The 19,624-nt window shown below is 41.0% G+C and overlaps 1 protein-coding gene and 1 long non-coding RNA gene across 3 annotated transcripts in view; one reads left to right on the forward strand and one right to left on the reverse strand.

Moving 5' to 3' along the window:
* macrod2 (mono-ADP ribosylhydrolase 2) overlaps positions 1 to 13,209 on the forward strand; it is a 410,765-nt gene extending 397,556 nt beyond the window's left edge. For both annotated transcript variants that reach the window (XM_077581899.1, XM_077581900.1), the window contains exons 16-18: positions 8,417 to 8,452; positions 10,336 to 10,407; positions 12,258 to 13,209. In XM_077581899.1, coding sequence (XP_077438025.1) covers positions 8,417 to 8,452; positions 10,336 to 10,407; positions 12,258 to 12,280 — 131 coding nt within the window. In that variant the 3' untranslated portion in view covers positions 12,281 to 13,209. The remainder of the gene's footprint in view (positions 1 to 8,416; positions 8,453 to 10,335; positions 10,408 to 12,257) is intronic.
* Positions 1 to 19,624, reverse strand: part of LOC144061430 (uncharacterized) — a 41,805-nt gene that overhangs the window by 20,151 nt on the left and 2,030 nt on the right. Inside the window, exon 2 of the long non-coding RNA XR_013296181.1 lies at positions 18,393 to 18,484. This is a non-coding gene — a long non-coding RNA (uncharacterized LOC144061430). The remainder of the gene's footprint in view (positions 1 to 18,392; positions 18,485 to 19,624) is intronic.

The following is a 19,624-nucleotide window of genomic DNA, read 5'->3' on the forward strand; positions in this document are numbered from 1 at the left end:
CCTGTCTCCTGGAGGCAGTGGGAAAGAATTGATGGAGCTGCTGGTTCAGATAGCAAAAGAAGTAAACCCCAAGTGAGATGCTGACTGACAACTGTTGTCTTTGGGAATAAAAGATCACAGTCAACATGATAAATTTGTCATTCTTTGGATTAAAAATGGCGTAACGTTTTTAAACACAAGACACAAGCACTCTTCATGTCTTCGTTCACTTGGAAAGCTCAGCATTTGAGAATAGTGCAAAAGACGAGGACTAAGAATGTACAAAGAATACCGAACACTAAGGTTGAGCCAAAATAAAAGTGTAGGTGTGACAGTCTTACATATGAATATCTGTAAGGGCAAGATAGAATATGATTTGCAGCTCGTGTCTGCCATGTTTGTGCAGTTTGTTGTGACGCGACTAAGTGTGTCACTGTGGGCGTGTGCTGGATGGATTTTAACAAAGGCGCTATGAATATGCATGTTGGTGGCACTGTTAGCGCGTGGTTAGCACGAAGATGTGGCTGTCTTGAAGTTCCTCCCTCCTTGTCAAGCAGAAAACTACCGTACGTAGAAGTAATCCTGTTAGAAAAGTGGCTAAATTTGCGACACAAAGAACAATGACAATTCCTCTTCCCAAATAGCGAAAAGCTGGGAAAAAGATGGTAGTTATATTTAATAGACATAAGAAATGAATGGATGTAAAGACTGTTTGTTGGTTTCACACATTATTTATGACCTGATACATATACAAAAAAGAACAGCTAAGAGCTAATCGGCACTTTTGGATCTTTTCCAGAATATAACCCCAAATGGGCTTCATGGTTAAACCTGTGGAATGTTCTCATTCCTAAGCATGTTTTGTAGTGTAATGGGGCACATCACACTGCTGAGAGAGGCCAATGCCATCAGGTTTTCCGTGATTTTTACCTAGTGTGAAACAATATTTAATTCAATACACCTGAATATCAAGTGCCAACGTCTCCCCGGTGAGAATTGCTCTGAGCGTAACAGTCTCCACCAGCTTGCCACCTTCTCCTGTGCATCCTGGTGCCATCTGTTCCCCAGGTAAACACTGCACAACACACACACACACAGCAGCCTCTTCAAGTCCCGTCGAAGAAAATGGGATTCATCAGAGCTATTTATCTCATAATGCAGTTGATATGCTTGTACATACCCATTGGTGACAGCTTATTCTCGCCAGAGATTTTTTAAAGGAAATGGGATACAGTGGACTCAGAATATAGTCCAAATTATCATCCACAACTGGAACAATTTGGTGCCAAGGTAAGCAATGTGCAGTTTGTCATGTTAGCCATAAAGTAATGCTACATTGTTAGCACATTAACTAATAACCAAAATAGCCAAAAGTGGCTCAAACAAGCTTGGCTAATGCTAATTAGGCTAGCTACAGTTTATGTACACCAGGGTTAGAGGTTTGCTTTTTAGTGATTGTATTGCAATAATATAGTTATATTAGCTCGATCATCTGGCAAATTTATCAAACTTAGACGTCTGAGATTTAAATCAGTGAACTTGACAGACAGGACGAACAATATATGCCAATGTTTCCCCTAAAATAGCCAAACTTGAAGTTACTTTAACTTCAATTTAAGTGTATTTTCTTTGTGTCAGTTTGATATGGTGGATGTAACCTTCAAATGCACACTGTTCTCCAAAATGTGATAAATCTCCAGAGAGTGCAGGCAGACGCGTCATGTTTGTTCTGAAATCTTGATGGACAGACAAAATATGAATTGGCTCGCTGTAAAAGTCATTGTCATGCTTCGCGCACATCAATTGTAAGAACGGAAGTGTTCTCTTGCCGTCTATAATATCCCACTTGCTGACAGCTGCCACCGTAACAAGATAGTCTAAAGTTATTCATTGTCTGTGGTTTTAATATCATAGCTGTTTAGTGCATGTTTCTCTTGAGGTCTGCCAATTAAGATGCCCTATTGCTGACCTTTACGGTGACGGGCAGGGCTCGACCAGCACTCCTGTTTTTTACTGCAGTCGGGACGAGCACTTTGAATACGCTGACTGCTTCATTGCATGATTTCCTGTGGAAAGCCGGGAGCTGCCCAGAGGAGGCATCACTCGGTAACTGCAAATGAAGGCCTGCGCTGTGGCCTCTTGTCACACATACAAACATTCCCCCGTTTCCACATTCATCCCTGTGGTGCATTCGATTAATGTAGTGCAAGTTTTGCATTACCTCCGTGTCACATTAAGCATCACCCAGACCGTCACTGGATTGATATAGCAAGCCACAGTCTGGTTTGAAGACAAGCATTGAGCTTCCTGCAGCAAGTGTGGTTAAAAGTGTAAAGATTATGCAAAGTTATTCAGCAAGTGATGAGAGAGGAGCAGGCCACCACTGACAACAGGTATGTAGGTCACACAGGGGGAGGCCTCTTTTGCATTCTCCCCCTTCTGTGTCTATTTTTGTGTCATCTCCACCACCTCTTAGTTCTTCACTTAATCAGGTATTCACTTACGGCTTCTCATCTCTGCCTGACTCGTATGTTCATTTCATCCTCTACTCTTCTCAAACTGTTCGGACTACAGATTAAAAATGACTAGAAAGCGAGAGCAACACAGCCAGTAGAGATGCGTTATCAAAAGTTCACGAATGGTCATTTTTCCTTACCTTTGGCAGCATATGTTGACAACTTTGTCTTTTCTTCTGCCATCAAATCATCTGCACTTCCTCTGTGCTTTTGCTCAACCCAAAGCAGATGGTGTCCGTCCCATCGTCTTTCACTCCGTCCAATGACACATCTTGTCAAGTGAGGCCCAAGCCCTCGTAATTGAGTTTTCCTCTTCAGTCTGTTTAGAGGACCCTAACCCAATGCAGAACCACAACAAAACAGTCGCTACTGCAAGGTTACCCAAACCCAAAAGGAAGCACAATGTTACTTATGTTCACAACGCTTTGGCCATTCTTATGGAAAAGAAAGGCTGAATATCAATGAAACCACTTGTCTTCTAAGGAGGATAGCAAAGAGAGGGTCAGTCACAAGGTTTACAAAGCAGGCTTGTTTTCATCTCCTGAGCCTGTAGGTCACAGCTCAGTGCTCCTTAATTGGCTCAGATTGTCAGACAGTGTTCTCATCTTAAAGCAAAGAAGTCTCCCGCTATGAAACGTTTACCCCCCTCGGACACAAGCTATTTTCCACCCTCTTGTTTTGAGAGCAAAGACTCATACAGCTAAGCTACTTGCACGAGCTTCAACAACAAATGTAACATTAACATATGAAAATGGGCTTCTTTCCACATTTACCAGCTCATTAATTATTTTGGTTGGGAACTTGTTGAGGTCCACCAGTTCTTGTTTCGCTTAAGGTGGAAGATGTATTTAATTATCTTTGCATTTGGGCATATCAGGCCCTTAGCTATTCATCCATGCAAAGTTTTTAATGAGGGTTTTTTTTTCCCATGCTTGTTTAATATACATGGCCTTGGACAGACCAGGACCAAGTTACTCATAGGCCACCCACTTTGTGTTTGGAATTTCATTCCTTTTTCAGCCATTGCAAGCAACGAAAATCCTCTGACGCTGACCTTGACATTTTCCTCACTTATTCTCTCAAAATGAATTGCTGTTGGGCAAGCAATGGCCTTCCATCGCCTTAAAAAAAAAAAAGCTGCAAAACTTTAAGCTCTTCACCAGATAATCATCTTAAGAAATTGCAGCAATGAAAGTGATTCAGTCCATAATTGATTTTCGAATGTGATCTGGTCCGTTTCTGGTACTTAAGGTTGAAGAAATAGCTGCTGTAATGAAAGCTTTCTGCTTACATTGAGCCCTTCACTGAGGTAGTTCAGGTTATGTTCATTAGACTGTCAGCAGCTGGTTACACATTTGATCTAGCTGGGACCAAAGCTCCTTCTCTGACATAAATAAATAGAAGTTCCTTTGAGGGAAGATACTCACCAACTTTCTTTTCTTTTCTTTTTTTAACCTTTGCCTCTTTTCAAGAAATGAGGTGGTTGAATCCCAGACTGTGAAAAGTCAGGTGGCTGTGGAACAAAAAGAAAGCTTCAGTAGTTGCCAACACTTCTGTCTGAAACTTTGAGCAGAATCTAACTCCATTGTGAGCTGACAAGGCCTGAATGACGAAGAAGTGGTGATCATTGTGCTTTAGTGGCAGGGGCCCAATAGATCCAGCTTTTGTCATGTTTTCCATTTGCTGATCGCAAAGTTATGATTGAGTCCTTAAAATTTTGACTAGCATCAATGGCTGTGGCAGTGGTGGATGGAGCAGATGTGTGATCCTGGTACTTTGGGTCGCGTGATCATCTGATTGTCTCTAGTCCAATACTCATTAACCAATCAGTCTTCCAGATCTTGCCGATTAGTCTTTGCACTACACTACAGTATCTTCTCCTTCTGTTTTGCAAGGATCTTATGAGTTCTGGTTATTGATGGTTATTTTGATTTCACTCTGCGTAACTTGTGGTTCAAGTGTTTCAGGAAGTTGTTCCTCAACAGGTTGCCGTATTGTCAGATCAAAGAGTTGTTTGTCGTATTTTCTCCATCTATTCTTATTTGGTCTTCTATACTTTGACCTTATCAGCTTCAAACAGCACCGTGTTATTGTCATCTTTGAAAGCAGTTCTCGGTTGTGATCATTTTCCACTAATCTGCCCAATGAGCTGGTAAATATGTTTGGTGTGTCCAGACCTGCATGACTGATTTGCCTCTCCACTCAACCTAGCCAATCAGTTGCTTTTGCTTGCCGACATTTTGTCTTGATGGGTTTGGGCAAGTTTCTGTATTCTGCACCTTTTAAGTTCTGTGTATCAGACCGTGGCAAGGTTTTGTATCAGTGTTTTTTCTGCCTTTCTCAAAACTGAAGAGTGTTCTTTCTTTGCTGAGGTAGTAGCTGACATGGCAGGATCTTGCAAGTGCTCCATTTTTAAGTTTGGGCCGCTTGGTATGCAGCTTTGTCTTGTTCTAGCTACCACCACATAATTTCATCCACACCAGCTGGTCTGATCACAGTAGCCAGCTATTACACCGCTTGGTGGCAATGAGATCAATTCGTTTTTTCCCAGTTGGCATCCAGGTGAAAGCAGGTTTTCACAGCAACTATCTTATTACTCAACAAGTCAATAAGTAGTTGCCCCCAGTCGTGATCTTCTCCATGACCTGACCATACTTTAGCCAATCATTCTTTGGGTATTCATCTACTACTATTTGCAGCGTTGCATACACTGCAAGTACATCACCATCCTCGGCTTCCTCTGTTGCCATGTAGTCCTGGGCTAGCTCATAGATTGTTACTTTGTATTAAAACGAAGAGTAATAATTGTCTTAGGTAGTGGTTGGACTTTTAGTACAGCTTTGACAACCCAGTACAGCTTTGGTGCTTCAAGGAAACCCGCACCTTTGAACTTCCTCTTTCCCTATGTACGGGACATTCATCCATTTGTGTTCCTCTGTCAAGTTGGCCACCATTTCACCCCTGCCGGTCCAAGTAGGTCAAAATGCAAGCTTTTTGCTTCCATAAAAATCCATTGTAATTTACCACAATCATGCAAGGTACATTTCAGTCATTTCATGGTGCCATAATCAGATCATGCTGACCCCTGCCAGTAGTTTCCAGAGAATTGTCACAAACATGCCTCTCAGTTGAATTTGTCATGTGCCTCAGATCTCATATTTGGTATTGGTTCCTCCCCAGAGGCTCGAGGAAAAGTTGTCAGCCCTTGGAGGTCTTAATCCCGGTCTCCATAACATCTTTCACACACGTGAATTATAGGATAAATAATCCGCTGGAGTGTCCAAATGCTCCAGAGCCAGATAACTGGAACCACCATCACTCCTCTTCACTAAACGTGCACCTACTGCCGATGCCGGTGCACCCCTTCAATAATGAAAGATCCTCTCAAACACAACTCTTATAGACCACTGAGTTTTATGGTGCAGACCGACCCAATCACTTTATTTAGTATGTACTAGTAACGGCTTCTTGTGTGCCTTTTTTTCATTCTAGTCTGGGACTGACTAACCCTACACACAGCTTCTCTACCCTGCCTGGATGAAGTTGAACGGGTTTGAGAGGGCATTGTAATCGGTTAAGTTAACCTTTCTATGTTTATCTTTGACATCTCTGGCTATGTACCTACTAATGGTGCAGATGGAAGGTGGGATGGTGGTAATGTTCTGCTTGTCTGCATATGAGGATGACTTGAATACAGCTCTCCTTCCACGACGTTGTCTGACACGCACTTGAGCTACTGATTGATTTTCTATCGTAGTTGTTTTCAATGAGGATCTAACTGTTCCTACTCAAGTCGCTCATCTTTGTGGATTTTGTGTTTATGATGTCTTTCAGCAGAGCCCCGGATTAACTCAAATTATTTCACCGTGCATACTGGTAATTTGCATTCCAAAAAGGAAAAAGCGAGACACTTTCAAGTACCCCTCAGGGTCCGTGGTCGTAGTGTTTGGAACCGCTAGTGTAAGCGGTCTCGCTTCCTGCTGAGGGAGTCAATTCTGCCTACTGTTTTTCTACTTTCGTTATCTGCCCTCGGTGGAGTGGGCCTTTCCTTCAATAGAACCTTGACAGAGGACTGTTTTTCTCTCCCTCCTATCTTGTTTATGTGTTTGCTACAATCCACACCACCCCCTCCCTTAAATGATGGCCTCGCTACTGTCAGCACACATGGGAGTGAACTTGTAATAAATTCAGACGAATGTTGCCTTGAGAGGGCCACATTCATAGGACCAGAATGAAATTGTGACAGTTTTTGCTTTCTTTGGATCACTAATTGATAGTATAGAAGGAGTTTATATTACAGCAGTATTGTGTGTGCTGAAACAAAGCAGCCAAGGAGCATCTGGAATGAGGCTGGCGATTCACTGAGCTCCTGCTGCTGCAAACAATGCTGTTGCTATGATGCTATGCTAGCCTGGCTAATAAGGCAATCTTGACAGAAGTTCTTTTCCCACACACGCAATATCCTCATTCCACCATCAGCTTGAACACCAGCACTAAAATGGTAGTTGATATTGCCTAAAACAATATTGAGGCCCTTTTTGACTATTTTGGTTCATTGTTTACTAAATATTGTTTTATCAATTTTATATATTGATATGCATGTATCATGATAAATTAATTTGCTATTCATTCAGGCTGCTTGTGTTGCTAGTAAAAACTGCAAAGTGTGCCTAATCAAGTCGTAATATGATTGACATAATTTGATTATTGTATAAATGATGAATTATGTTTGTTTTTGTTTTTAAACGACATTTTTCTGGACTTATTAAAAATTGAGAGTACACCCACTTCTCCACTATGTCTACCAAATGTCAATGTTTTATTGTTTTGGGCTTAACTGCAGACCAACAAAAAAGTACGTGTTAAAATTAAACCTCTAGCTGTAATTGGTGCTTGCATAGACACTTATTGTTTTTTTTTTTTTTTCTTTCTTTTTTTTACCTCGTCTAACCTCTTTTAGGCATTGACGCTTCATTTCTAAAACCTCAGCACTTAACTTGGTTTGTAGATGCTTATATCCCCTCAGGGCAATTCTGTGCCTTTGAGAGGAATCGCACACACACACACACAAAGTCTGAGACTGTTGTTGCTTCATCCTTCCTACCGTTAGACTAACAGGGATTAGAAACTTCACTTCAGATAGTTGCATCAGATTAAATCCATTCTGTTTTTGGGGAAACTATTTTTGAGTCAGCATAAGATAGCTGGAATCCGAAAGGTGAAGATTTGCAGCAAATAGAAAGGCTGAATGTCAAACAGTGGTGTCGACTGAAAGAAGAATATGAAATGAAATGGTGATTTTTAAAAAAAAAAAGCCCAAATGTATGATACTATTATTGTTTCCAATGAACTCCATGCACGCTATATGGTACGGTCATCCTTGTCGCAACGTAGTTGCCAAGATCACTCCTTGCATTTCTTTTGCCGATGATCTGACCTTCACTGCAGGCTGCAGAATGTTTTTAGTTCTATTCTTTCATAGCCAAGCGGTTGTATTTCACGCTGCCGCTGGGCTGCCGGGCCGCCGGGGGAGAGCGGGTATTTTTATGGTGTGCTTTGTTTGCCTGATTGTTGTTGCAAAAGGGGGAAGCGGCGAGGTTTGCTCAGGGAGTGAGGAAGAAGGAAGGAGTTGTGTGACTACGGAGATAACAGGCCGTATAGAGGATGTGGAGGGAGGTTTGGTGCAGGGGTGGGTTCTTGGGCTGCCTTACAGGGATGGCAGTTTGTAATTAATTTTGCACGCATCCCTCTCCCTTCTCGCTCATGTTTTGCTCTTCTTCTTTTTTTAAGTGCAACCCAAGAAAAGCACAGAATTTCCAGGCATGAGAGGCCATTAAGTGGAGATGTTAAACATGGAATATCATAGCATTATGCAACTACTTCATGAATTATCTCACAATCAAATGTGCTTCACTTTTCAGATGTGTCCGAGACTGCACCTGGCACCAGCACTGGAGGTGAGCAAATCACTTGGTTCTCCATCCTGCCCCCTGTTGTTAAAGGGATGTATTGCAAAAACGCACCGCTGTTCACTGCCCATGTACACTTCTCCTATAATCACATTTGAGATTAGCACCAAGTGTAGCAGAATAGACTTTGACCAGTAAAATCTAAAGAATATTTTGAGCTTGTACCAGAAAGTCCTTGTTAGCAAGGAAGACACAGTTGGTGTTGGAAATTCTGGCTCTTTTACGTCCCTCATTTGCAGACAGGAATGTATGTGGTTAGGAAATGTCTACATATAAACTGTATTCTTAAACTGTGCAAACCGATTGCGTAATCGAATCTTTACACTCATCGAATCATCTATATCAGAGGTGTCAAACTCATATTAGCTCAGGGGCCTATATTACCAAGTGGGCCGGATCGGTACAATAATGGTATATAATTTAAAAACAATTGGCGTTGATTATACACAGATCTTCGCTATCTGTGGGCCAGCCCTAAATTACGAGGCTCAACTGTAATTATATTTTTCCAAAAAATAACACAAATGCAAATGGAACGCAGCAATACTTTGCCTGTATAAGTTCCGGATAATATCTACCTGTTTTTGCCCAAATATTGTTCCCAGAATGCATTGTGTGACTCAGTTAATGAAGTTAAAAGGACGTTAATTCTTGTCATGTGTTTATCTTACCAGTAATTGAATTTGTGTCGGCCTATGATTTTATTATTTATTATTTTTTTAAACAAACCGTAACTTTAGGTTGTGTGTAAAATAATGAAATCCAGGGCAATTCCATGTACAACTTGCATTGCTCATCTGAGGATTGCTTGTGAAATTACGAATTTATATGTTTTGATTGTGGCCGCCTGATTAATTGGTCTGAAAAAAAAAATACTTTACACAATCACCTTGCGGGCCGGATTAAACCGCGTTGTGGGCCTAATCCGGCCCGTGGTCCGTATGTTTGACAGGCGTGATCTACAGTATAGAGATATTCACACCCCTATTTCGTGTATATATTGTGGAGAGATTTAACTATTTCCATGCTTACTAATTGAATATTGGGAAAAAAATTGGCACAAAGATGATCTAAGGTAGGGACACATCAAGGTGCATACAATGGCTATAAAAAGTCTACACACCCCTGTTCAGATGCCAGGTTTTTGTGACACAGAAAAATTTGACCAAAACAAATCATTTCAAAACCGTAATGTGACTTATAGCTTATATAAGTCAATCAAAAACATTTTGCTTTTGGAGAATGTAATAAAAATGAACAACTGAGATAATGTACTTGCACAAGTCTGCACACCCTCTCATAACTAGAGATGTGGCTGAGTTCAGAATTCACGAAATCACATTCATCTTAAATGAATCAGCAGTCAACATTTCAGCTTTATTCTCGCTTATTTCAACTTATTTTCAATGGTGGCTCCCAAACATGACTTTGAATGTGATTTGTTAACTAAAGGTAGCCAAATACCCATTTATGATTGGGTGTGCACACTTATGCAACCACATTATCTCAGTTTTATTTGACTTTCCCTCTCAAAAAAATTTGTGTTTTTTTTAGTTGAGCTGTACCGTTTATAGGTTGCATTAATAGTGTTTTATATCTATTGTTGTTTATATCACAAAAATCTGACGTTTGAACACCGATGTGTGGACTTTATCGGACTATATCGTCTTTAAAACTTTTTACTTTAGATTCAAAACCAAATTTTATGGACACTTCCTCAGCATGTGTGATGCAGCCAAAAAGCTGGGTTATATTGTCTTTGCCTACACATCTAACATAACAATTGTTGAAAACCGAATATATTCTTGTCTTTCCTGAGCATTCACATTTTGTTGTCTTCTCTTTCTCACTCCCACTTCTTTTAACTTTAGAGGGGATGAAAGATCACGTTGAGAGTTCAGCGGAACATGAATCCATTCTGACTGACAGCATTAAGTCCAAAGGTGAGAAAAACATGGAGGACGTGTTCCTATTTATTCCGAACGCCACAAAAGGATGCGTCTGAGAGGCCACAGCTGTTGAATTAAAATTCACTCCCGTCCGTCCCGAAGTTTCCTCGGAATTACTTAACCAAATGTGCCGACCCCCGCCGCGCAGCCGAGTGCGACGCGGCTTCACCCTCCTCGTCTCTGTGCCGTCGCTCTCGCGCAGCTCGCGCTCTCCTCCCCATCTGTCTCCATCTTAGTCTTAGCAGGCAAAGACATCAGGCAGACAGTCTTTACGTGCGCCTTCAGGGCCAAATGCATTTGTAAATGCACCCCCCCCTTCCCAAGCCCCATTCCAGGTCTACAGCTATGACCCTGGTATTTTGGTATAAATGTGTCAGCACGTCTGTGGAGATTGAGTGTGATAAATTGCCTGCAAAGTCCACAATCAGGCATTCAATAAATCAAGTGTGCAATACATATTATTCCAAGGTGCGGACAAGACAGACTGTAGGGGCGATAATCATGCAAATAAATCATATTTGATAAGAATACCACGCTGTTATTCTCAGGTCCCCACTGAGATTTGGGCATAATAACAGGGTATGTAATTTGAATGAAGTCGTTCTACAGAATACCAAGAATTTGGATCTCTGCGTGTGTTCTGCATTTGGCTTTTTTTTTTATGTTAAGTCAAATAAATGGGAATCTGATTTGATCATTATGGCTTTGCAGGAGAAAAAAAAAAGCACACACAGCTTGGGCAGCAACTGTGAACAGTTAGTTTGGCTTAAATCAATAAGACAGCGTTAAAAAAAAAAAAAAAAGCAGACAAACACGTAAGAGGGATTTAAAACTAAAGATTGCTTTTGAAATAGGCACCATGCAATCTTTGGAGTCTTAATGGAATGATTGAATGTTCAATGCAAAGGGCACTGAAAAAATACAAATAAAGTGTGTCTGTGAAAGGGGGGTGGATTTTCTACTCATCTTGAAGCCCATTTGTCAGGTCAATTTCTGTTTTTGTTTTATCTCAAAAGTTCATCCACATCAAAGCCATACAGTAATATATATGATAAGTGTAAAAAATTGTCATCAATTTCATGCAATTTTTAAGAAAATGCTATATATTGCGATATATTGATATTTTGTTAAAATTCTGTCATTGTTTTTGTTTTGTTTTTTGGGGGGGAGTGACGAATTCTATGCAAAGTACTAGTGGTATTATTACTTGGTATCGGTATTGTTGACTACTCAACTTGAGTACTCATACTGGTATCAGTCTGGAAAAAAAGTGGTATCGAACATCCCAAGTCAAAACTGTCTCAAACTTCTCTTTTAAAGGGGAAGACAACCTTAAAAATGTATTTACAATAATATGTTGTATGTGCCCCCTCTTGTCTAAACACGGCATTCTGATTAATATTGTGTTTGTGGAATATGAATTAAGCAGCATTTATCCATTTCAGGGGGCGGCCATTTTGTCACTTGCTATCGACTGAAAATGGCATCACAGTGCCTAAGAGCTCAGGTAACGACCAATCACGGTTCATCTGCCGTGATTGGTCGTTACCTGAGCCCTTGTGGAAATAATGGCCGCCGCCTGAGATGCATTACAAACAGGTGGATTTTGCTGCTTAACCGATATTCCACAAACACAATATTAATCAGAATACTGTGTTGAGACTAGTGGGGAGGCATATATTGTCAAGAAAACACTTATTTTGGATACATTTGACCAAGATAGTCAGACCTCATGTCTGAAAGTTCAAAAACACAACCCTGTTCTACAACTAAATGAATTTTGAAGCCAGAACTGAAAGCCTGCAACAATCTTAATTCTGAAAATAACTTTGTTTTGTGTGCAGACGCTGCCGAGAAGAACGAATGAGCGTCCGAGGGAAGGACAATCAACCTCATCTGACAGCCAGCAGACAGAGTGAAGGCCATTCACAAGAGAAACAGCCAAGCCCAAAAGCGTTCTGGGTGCTGTCACAGGTTCAAGACATCCTGTCGTTGACATGTTCAGTTTTCTTTTGATCCTTTTCTCATTTGTTAATAATGCAACCCCTAACGTTCCGTGCATCTGAAATCTTCCGGGGAGAACCTTGAACATATCGTGCAGAAAATGAGCCATACCTCACTGGCATAACTTTGCCAATGTGCCAGTTGAATGCAATGAGATGAAGCAAGTCTCTTTGTTGGGGGAGCATGGCACCAACATGCTGCCTCTCCAAGTCGGGTTCGAGTATCAGTGAGGTTTCGTTCATAAAAGGCAAATATCTTCGGTTCAAGTTTACGACCCTCTTAGATTCAAACTTCTAAACGTGTTTCTTTACTTCTCAACACACTCTGTCTAAAAGTTATGATTGTCTTCTAACAAATGGACTCGCCATCTCCTTACACAACAACCCCCCCCCCCCCACACACACACACACACACACACTTTGCCTTTTTCTTCATCATTCCCACTGCATGCCAGCAATTTAACAAAAATGACTCATCTCTGCTTGTCTAACATTTGTGGAAGAATCTGCCTTATTTCACATCCAACATGCAATCGCTATCACACACTTTAGGAGATGGTCCAGCTATTCGTTCCAAGTTAAGTTTTCAGATTTGATTTTGTCATTCGAGTCATCAAATGGCTTCTACCTGTTGATTGTTCTTGAGTTGATTTAAAGGATTTTTAGTTCAATGTTCTCCGTGGCGCCACGCTGCGGATCGAATGGGTTCGAGTTCTATGAAACGTTGCCTTCATACTTTGATGTTTGCTTTGCTAAAATATAACTGAAAGAATTAATAAAGATTGAAATGGGAGCCGCGTCTCGCTTTTGAATGCCACACATCCAATTTTGCCTGATGACAGGATCTCATGTTTTATTTAATCCTGATTGCATCGGGTACAGTTAACATTACCTCAGCTCATACATTATACGCGAGCCGCTTGTAACAGAGCAATCAGTCGGCCGTCTCTGGGCAGACAGGAATAATTAGCGCGTCCTGTGATCTCCCGCACGCAAGCTCTCGGGCGTCCCCCGGAATCAAATGAGACGAGTTGCGTGACAGGCCTCTCTCTTCACCTTAGAAACCCGCTGAGAAACTCGAGCAAGTCTTGATGCGAGTGCCTCCGGTGCTAGCGTTTAACATCAACAAGTTTGTCGTGTCATCCAACGAAAGGAAAAAGAAGAGGAAAAAAAAGCTTCAGAGTTTCTGTGTGTGTGTGCTTTCTTCACTTGCCACTTTGGCACCTGCATTGCTGGCAGGTCAAGGGAGTGAAGACTCGACTTTTGAGAGCGTTTCACAGGCTGTTGAGTAAAGTACAAGTTGCTCGCTCACCGGATTTTCCGTCTTTATAAATGACCTGGAGGTTATTTATAAGGATGGCACATCAAGTTCGGATTTGCAGCTTGAATAACGCTGGCCACATGATGAGACCTGGTTTGTTTTGGGGGTTTTGGTTCAGTAACCAGTCACCTCAAAAAAATAAAAAGGAATCACTAGCGGGATACTATACAAAACATGACTTTAGGGTGCCAAAACCACAAAATGATAGACAATAAGTCAGCTGTGTCCAAAGTACGGCCCGGGGGCCATTTGCGGCCCGCCATCCAATTCTGTCGCCGGTGGCATATACTAAAAATTACTCTGTTGATATCTGATTTATGAATATTAATGATTCTCAAGTAAGTGTTTAAAAAGTACAGCTTAGTACAGTTCCATCTTGTGTGATGGGATTTGGTCTCTAGTGAGATACTAGACTAATTGCCTTATCACCAGGGCTGGACTGGCACAAATAATTGGCCCTGGCATTTTGCCCGACCACCCAGCCTGATTACTGATCACCCTTGGCTACCATGTTGATTGGTTCAGTTTGCTCTCTATATTGTAAACTGATTAATTGGCTGCTCCCTCTAAATTGTGGGATGGTCTCTTGGGAGGAAAATAATAATTGAATAGCACCACATTGGCCCCATAAGACACCGGCCCACCAGGCATCTGCCCTATATGGCAGATGGCCAGTCCAGCCCTGCTTAACACAAAGCTATTATTTAGCAGTTTATTTAACTAGAAAATATAAATAATTGCTTGAATTGTAGATTTCAGTGTTTTAATACATTAAAGTCAAGGAATTTCACATTTATTTGTTATTTATTATTTCCAATTTATCCTTCTGTTTTTCTGTATATGGCCCTTAAATTAAAAAGTTTGGACAGCCCTGCAATAAGCAAAACAATTATTATTGCACTAAAGGAAAGCCAAAAAGCTAACATTAATGATAAAATAGGTAATTAGCTGAGACGGATTGCCACTGGGCATGGTGCGACGTCAGCGCCAATATCCAAAACTCGTTTATTTGCAACCTCCATGTTCCTCCCTCCCACATGTCCACTTTATGCTAAATTGTTCAAATGGAATGAAATTACAGTCAAACATGATCAATACTTCACGACTCCGATCATAAGTGGGTTTCTCAAGCCTCTCATCAAACATCCCCACACCCCTAGCTTGCGGCGCATATTAGTTGTGACTTGTAAATATGTACACGCATTACGTGGAATGCAAAAACTATGTAGAACCATTAAAACATTTTTCCCTGATGTGGCCAAATGCACTTAAAACAATCCACCCTAATTCTTAGACTTTTACTGCGTAGTTCCCATGAGCCACTCCTGTTAAATAATTCAATGTTGAATACTTTCCCAAAATAAAACACTTAACAAAATGTACTGTATATTCTAACGAAAATAATCAAGGATTTTTTTTTTTAATTAACTGTTTAATTTGAAGTCCTGCTCTGTTTACTATCCAGCTTTTTTTGGGGGGGGCTGATACTGCCGGGGAGCTAAAAGACTTTTGCAAAGGGAATAAAGTAAATTTAAGACCATTTATTGTGGCTACATCTGTATATATTATAAAGATTGTATGTATTGTTTTATATATTTTTCTGGTTTACATTTAAGCTCTGCTCTAAAAATATATAATAAAATAAAAATACAAATACTCCAAAAAGTTACTCATTACTTGTTACTCAACAGCTATTCAATACTTCAGTAGTTTTTCTATTGAATGCTTAATCACTATTAAGTAAATTATTTGGATAACTATTTTTTATTTTATTTTTTACTCAAGTTATACATTTCTTCTACTCTTAATTGAGTGCAATTTTTGGCTGCTGCTGCCGCCCCCTATTTTAAAAAGAGGGGGGGAGGGGATGTGGTGCGATGCCAGGAGGGCACGTGTGAACCCAGAGAACATTTTTATTTATTTATTTATTTATTTATTGATTTGCCGTACACAGTAAATTCTGTAGAGTAAATTTGACTCTATTTAGATAGGGAACAAATAGACTCAGTTTTAGTGTATGCTAAGATTTACAATAGGAATAAACTAAAAGAAAGAGTTGAGGCGGGAAAAAAAGTCACTCAAAGGTTGAGGAACGAACTCACGACCTTCAGCTTGGGAGATTGTCACACCCACCTGAGCTATGCCCCTCCTAGTGTTTTCTTATCTCGAAGAGACCAAATACATTGTTTTTAGTCTCGATTCCAGCTGACACGTGCGATACACTAACACAAAGCTGGAGCTGCTTGGCTAAGGGAGTAGATCGGCTGCCTCCCAAGATGGTGGAGGTTGTGAATTTGTTCCTTAACTCTTTCACTGCCACTGACGTTTAAAGACGTCAAGTAAAAACCTACGCTTCACTGCCAATGACGTCAAAAGACGTCATCCAATGATTTTTTTTTTTTTTTTTTGAAACGGGTAGAGGAAACCCTTCCGCATGTCTGATGAAAGTTTCAAGTCTGTCTGTTGTGCCTAATGACTATTTTTGGCCCCTAGAGGGCAGCGATGACTCTCTTTTGACAAGATCGGGTGGGCGTCAGTAGAGGCGGAGCTAGAGCGTCGAGCAGGAGATGAGAATGGAAGACAAAGGAAAAATGGCGGCCGGTCGCGAGGAGCTCACACCCGAGACGTTTTTTTCAAAGACCAAAAGCATCGCTGAAAAAGCACATTGTTGACGATGATCATCATAGATGATGAAGATGAGGGTGACTCCGTGGTTGGAAAGCATTGACGCGGCAGTAGAAGACGTTAGATGGAGGAGGGAACGGGCAATGGCGAGCGTTTGCAAGCAGCTCTACACTTACAAGACGAAAGGCATCGACCAACGCTAAAATAGTGCATTGATGACGACGGTGATTATCCTCGATGATGATGAAGGTGAATCCGAGCTTGACGGCGAAATTGGAACCGCTGACGCGGCGGCTATTACGGTGTCGTAACGCGGAGCGCAACCGAGCACGCACAGGCGGACGTTCGATCGGACGACGGAGAGTGCCCCGAGTCCAATGCATATTCATCGGAGGAAGTGTGTACAGTCTGCTACTTGCTTTTTATTCCCCGGAAAAAAAGGCCGTCAAGAAAGTGTAACGTTTGCACGCAAAACGGACCAATGTGAAAGTGAAAGTAAACTGTGTGCGAGTCCTGGCGTCTCCTTGTACGCAGGAGAGCGTTACAAAAAGAAAAACTGTATTTGAAACATCCACATAATTGTAAATAGTACCACAGTTGCACACATTAGTAAATAGTTTGCGAAATTGTTTTGTCAAATTGTTACACTGTTGAATGGAAATAAACGCATTTTGCAATCAAAAAACACTTTTTCATTGTTGGTGAAAGCGTTTTACAGAAGTAAAGCACTATTTAGGTGTTTGTGGCATCATTCATGGACAAAAAGAAGTGTACAATTCACTAGAGTGCATGAAATAACATCGTTTCACAAAAAGCTCTTTTTCTCCGTTTTTTGTTTCAAAAGAGAGAATTTCGGTGAAAGTAACCATTTTCTATTGTTGATTACTGAAGAACGGAATAAGGTAGAAACAAACTTTTTTTTTCTGATGAAAGATGAGTCCAATCTTTCATTTGGTAGTATGTGTGTTTCCATAGTCCAAACACAACATTTTCTGTGGACCTTGAAAGATCACTCTAAATGCTTAAATCGGCTGGCAGTGGGGACAACCCGTTTCTGAAAACGTCTGGCAGTGAAAGAGTTAACCCTTGAGTATATTTTTATTTTGCTTTCTTCCAATTGTAAATATTACTCAAACTGAGTCCATTTGGTCCCACTCCAAATTGAGTCAAATTTACTCTACAGAATTTACTGTGTACTACAATAAAGTGTAATTGCACATCCACTACAGTAGGTGGCAATGGTGCTGTCATTGCCAGAGACTGTGCAAGAAGTATAAGATTTTATAGACAAATGATATCATTTATAGTTTGTGGCAGAGAGTTTGGGCTGAAATATTTTCTTCTTCCTGGGGGGAGGCGTAACAAAACCTAATTGAGAATCACTGCATTAGGCAAACAGGCACTAGCTTGGGGGGCCAAAATTGTCAGGAACTCCCAACCATTAAAAAAAAAAAGAAAAACCTGATTATTAGTTTACTTCTATTTAAAGTAAAAAAATATCATTATTGTTTTGAGTGCTCCCTTCTCATGCAGTGGACTATTCCATATTCTAACTGCATATTCATACTGCAGACTTAGGGAGGGTGGTTGCATAATTAATTTGTTGGTGCAGTTTTGAGCGTGATGTGGAGTTAGCGGCAGAAAGCAAGTGGATTAGATATCACAAAAGAATTTGAACTGAAGAATAAAAAAAAAATTTAAAAACCTGACGAGTGTAAACACCTAGAATAAGGTACACACTATACACAAACCAATACCGATCCTAAGGTGTTGGGCGCGTTCATTTCTCTCCCCGATTTGCTTGGAAAATGGACAAGACTAAAAATTTAATGTTAAACCTGATCACCTCAAGTGAACTGCTCTGTGCTTGTAATATCAAACAGAACGATAGCTAATCGAGAGGCGCCCTGAAGCTCGGACATGAATGAAGGGGAAACTATTTGTTGCGAGTCATTCATCACAGTAAATATAAAAATAATTGATTTTCAACCACAATGCGGCTCTTGAAGCCCTTTTCGCTATGAACTTACCGGTAGCTGGGTTGCAGTGCGCCGTTGTCAAACCCATTCATTGCTGGATGGCGTTGTACAGCTGCGCGACATCTGCCACGAACGCAAGTCATCTTGAATAAAGAGAACATTCTATTAAAGAGCTGCATGACCGTGACATCAGGAAGCTTTTCTGGGAATCTTTGCATGTGAGCTATTTGCATGAGGACGCCTTAATACGGTGCTTTTGAAAGATACATTTTGTCTAGGTGCGGTCTATTCCTCGTCTATGGTACGAAAAGCCTCTCACATTTACTTCTTGGTAGGCTGCTACTTCAGCACTTCCAAATATGGCTGCCCACCGAGTGTGAGAGAGGACTCATTGGATGGAACGGATTGCATTTCATCAATCAAGGTACTGCAAATTTGATTCCGTGGCATGGTTATTAATTGTTGTGTTTTCGAATGACAATTGTCATTGCACAGTGTACAATGAATTGTCATTTTATTTTTACGAGATCATATAAAAACACAATTAGGGCCTCCAAACAGTTTTGTGGTAAAAAGCTGACAAGTAACACGTTTTCACAGCCTTTTGGCAGCTTCCATATTCATGTTCCACCAAGTTGCAGAAAGGCCAAGCGGATGTCAGGACAGATTGTCCCTGGAAGAAAGAGAGTTTAAATGTTAATGACTTCATTTAAATGTTGCATGTCAGAGCCGAGGGTTCCGTGAATCGGAGCCATAGATCAGTGTCAGGGGAAACGGCTCCGTCGTCCTGCTGCTGTGCACAGGCTCTTTGGCATAACAGCCACTTCAGTGCAATAACAAAGCGCCAAGTCCACGAAAACAGCCCGCGGCCTTCCATTCTACTCGCTCCAATGTCGGAATCGCCGTGGAAGGAATTGTTCATCCGTCACTGCAGAATGAAAACTGGCAGCAGCAAATCCGACGGATCTGCACGTGTATCTATTTGGTGTTTGTTACAAGCTGGAAAAAGCTTTGAGTGACACGTGTAGCTTTCTTGTTTGTCACTTTCTATCTGACAGGCCTCATCAAGGTGCGGCGGGATGATAGGCGACGTGCGCCATTTATTCCATTTTCCACATGAAAGCTCCTCGAGACCCATCTTACATAAACATGCATTAGCAGCCCCCCCGCCAACGCCACTCCACGGCGAGCCTTCGCCACGCTTGATGTTAACACAGCACAAACAAATTGGGGAGAAATAATTCCAGCTCGAAAGCCTTAAATCCCAGCACAAGATAAGCGTT

This window comes from Vanacampus margaritifer, chromosome 12 (genome assembly GCF_051991255.1).
Source record: "Vanacampus margaritifer isolate UIUO_Vmar chromosome 12, RoL_Vmar_1.0, whole genome shotgun sequence".
NCBI lineage: Eukaryota > Metazoa > Chordata > Actinopteri > Syngnathiformes > Syngnathidae > Vanacampus > Vanacampus margaritifer.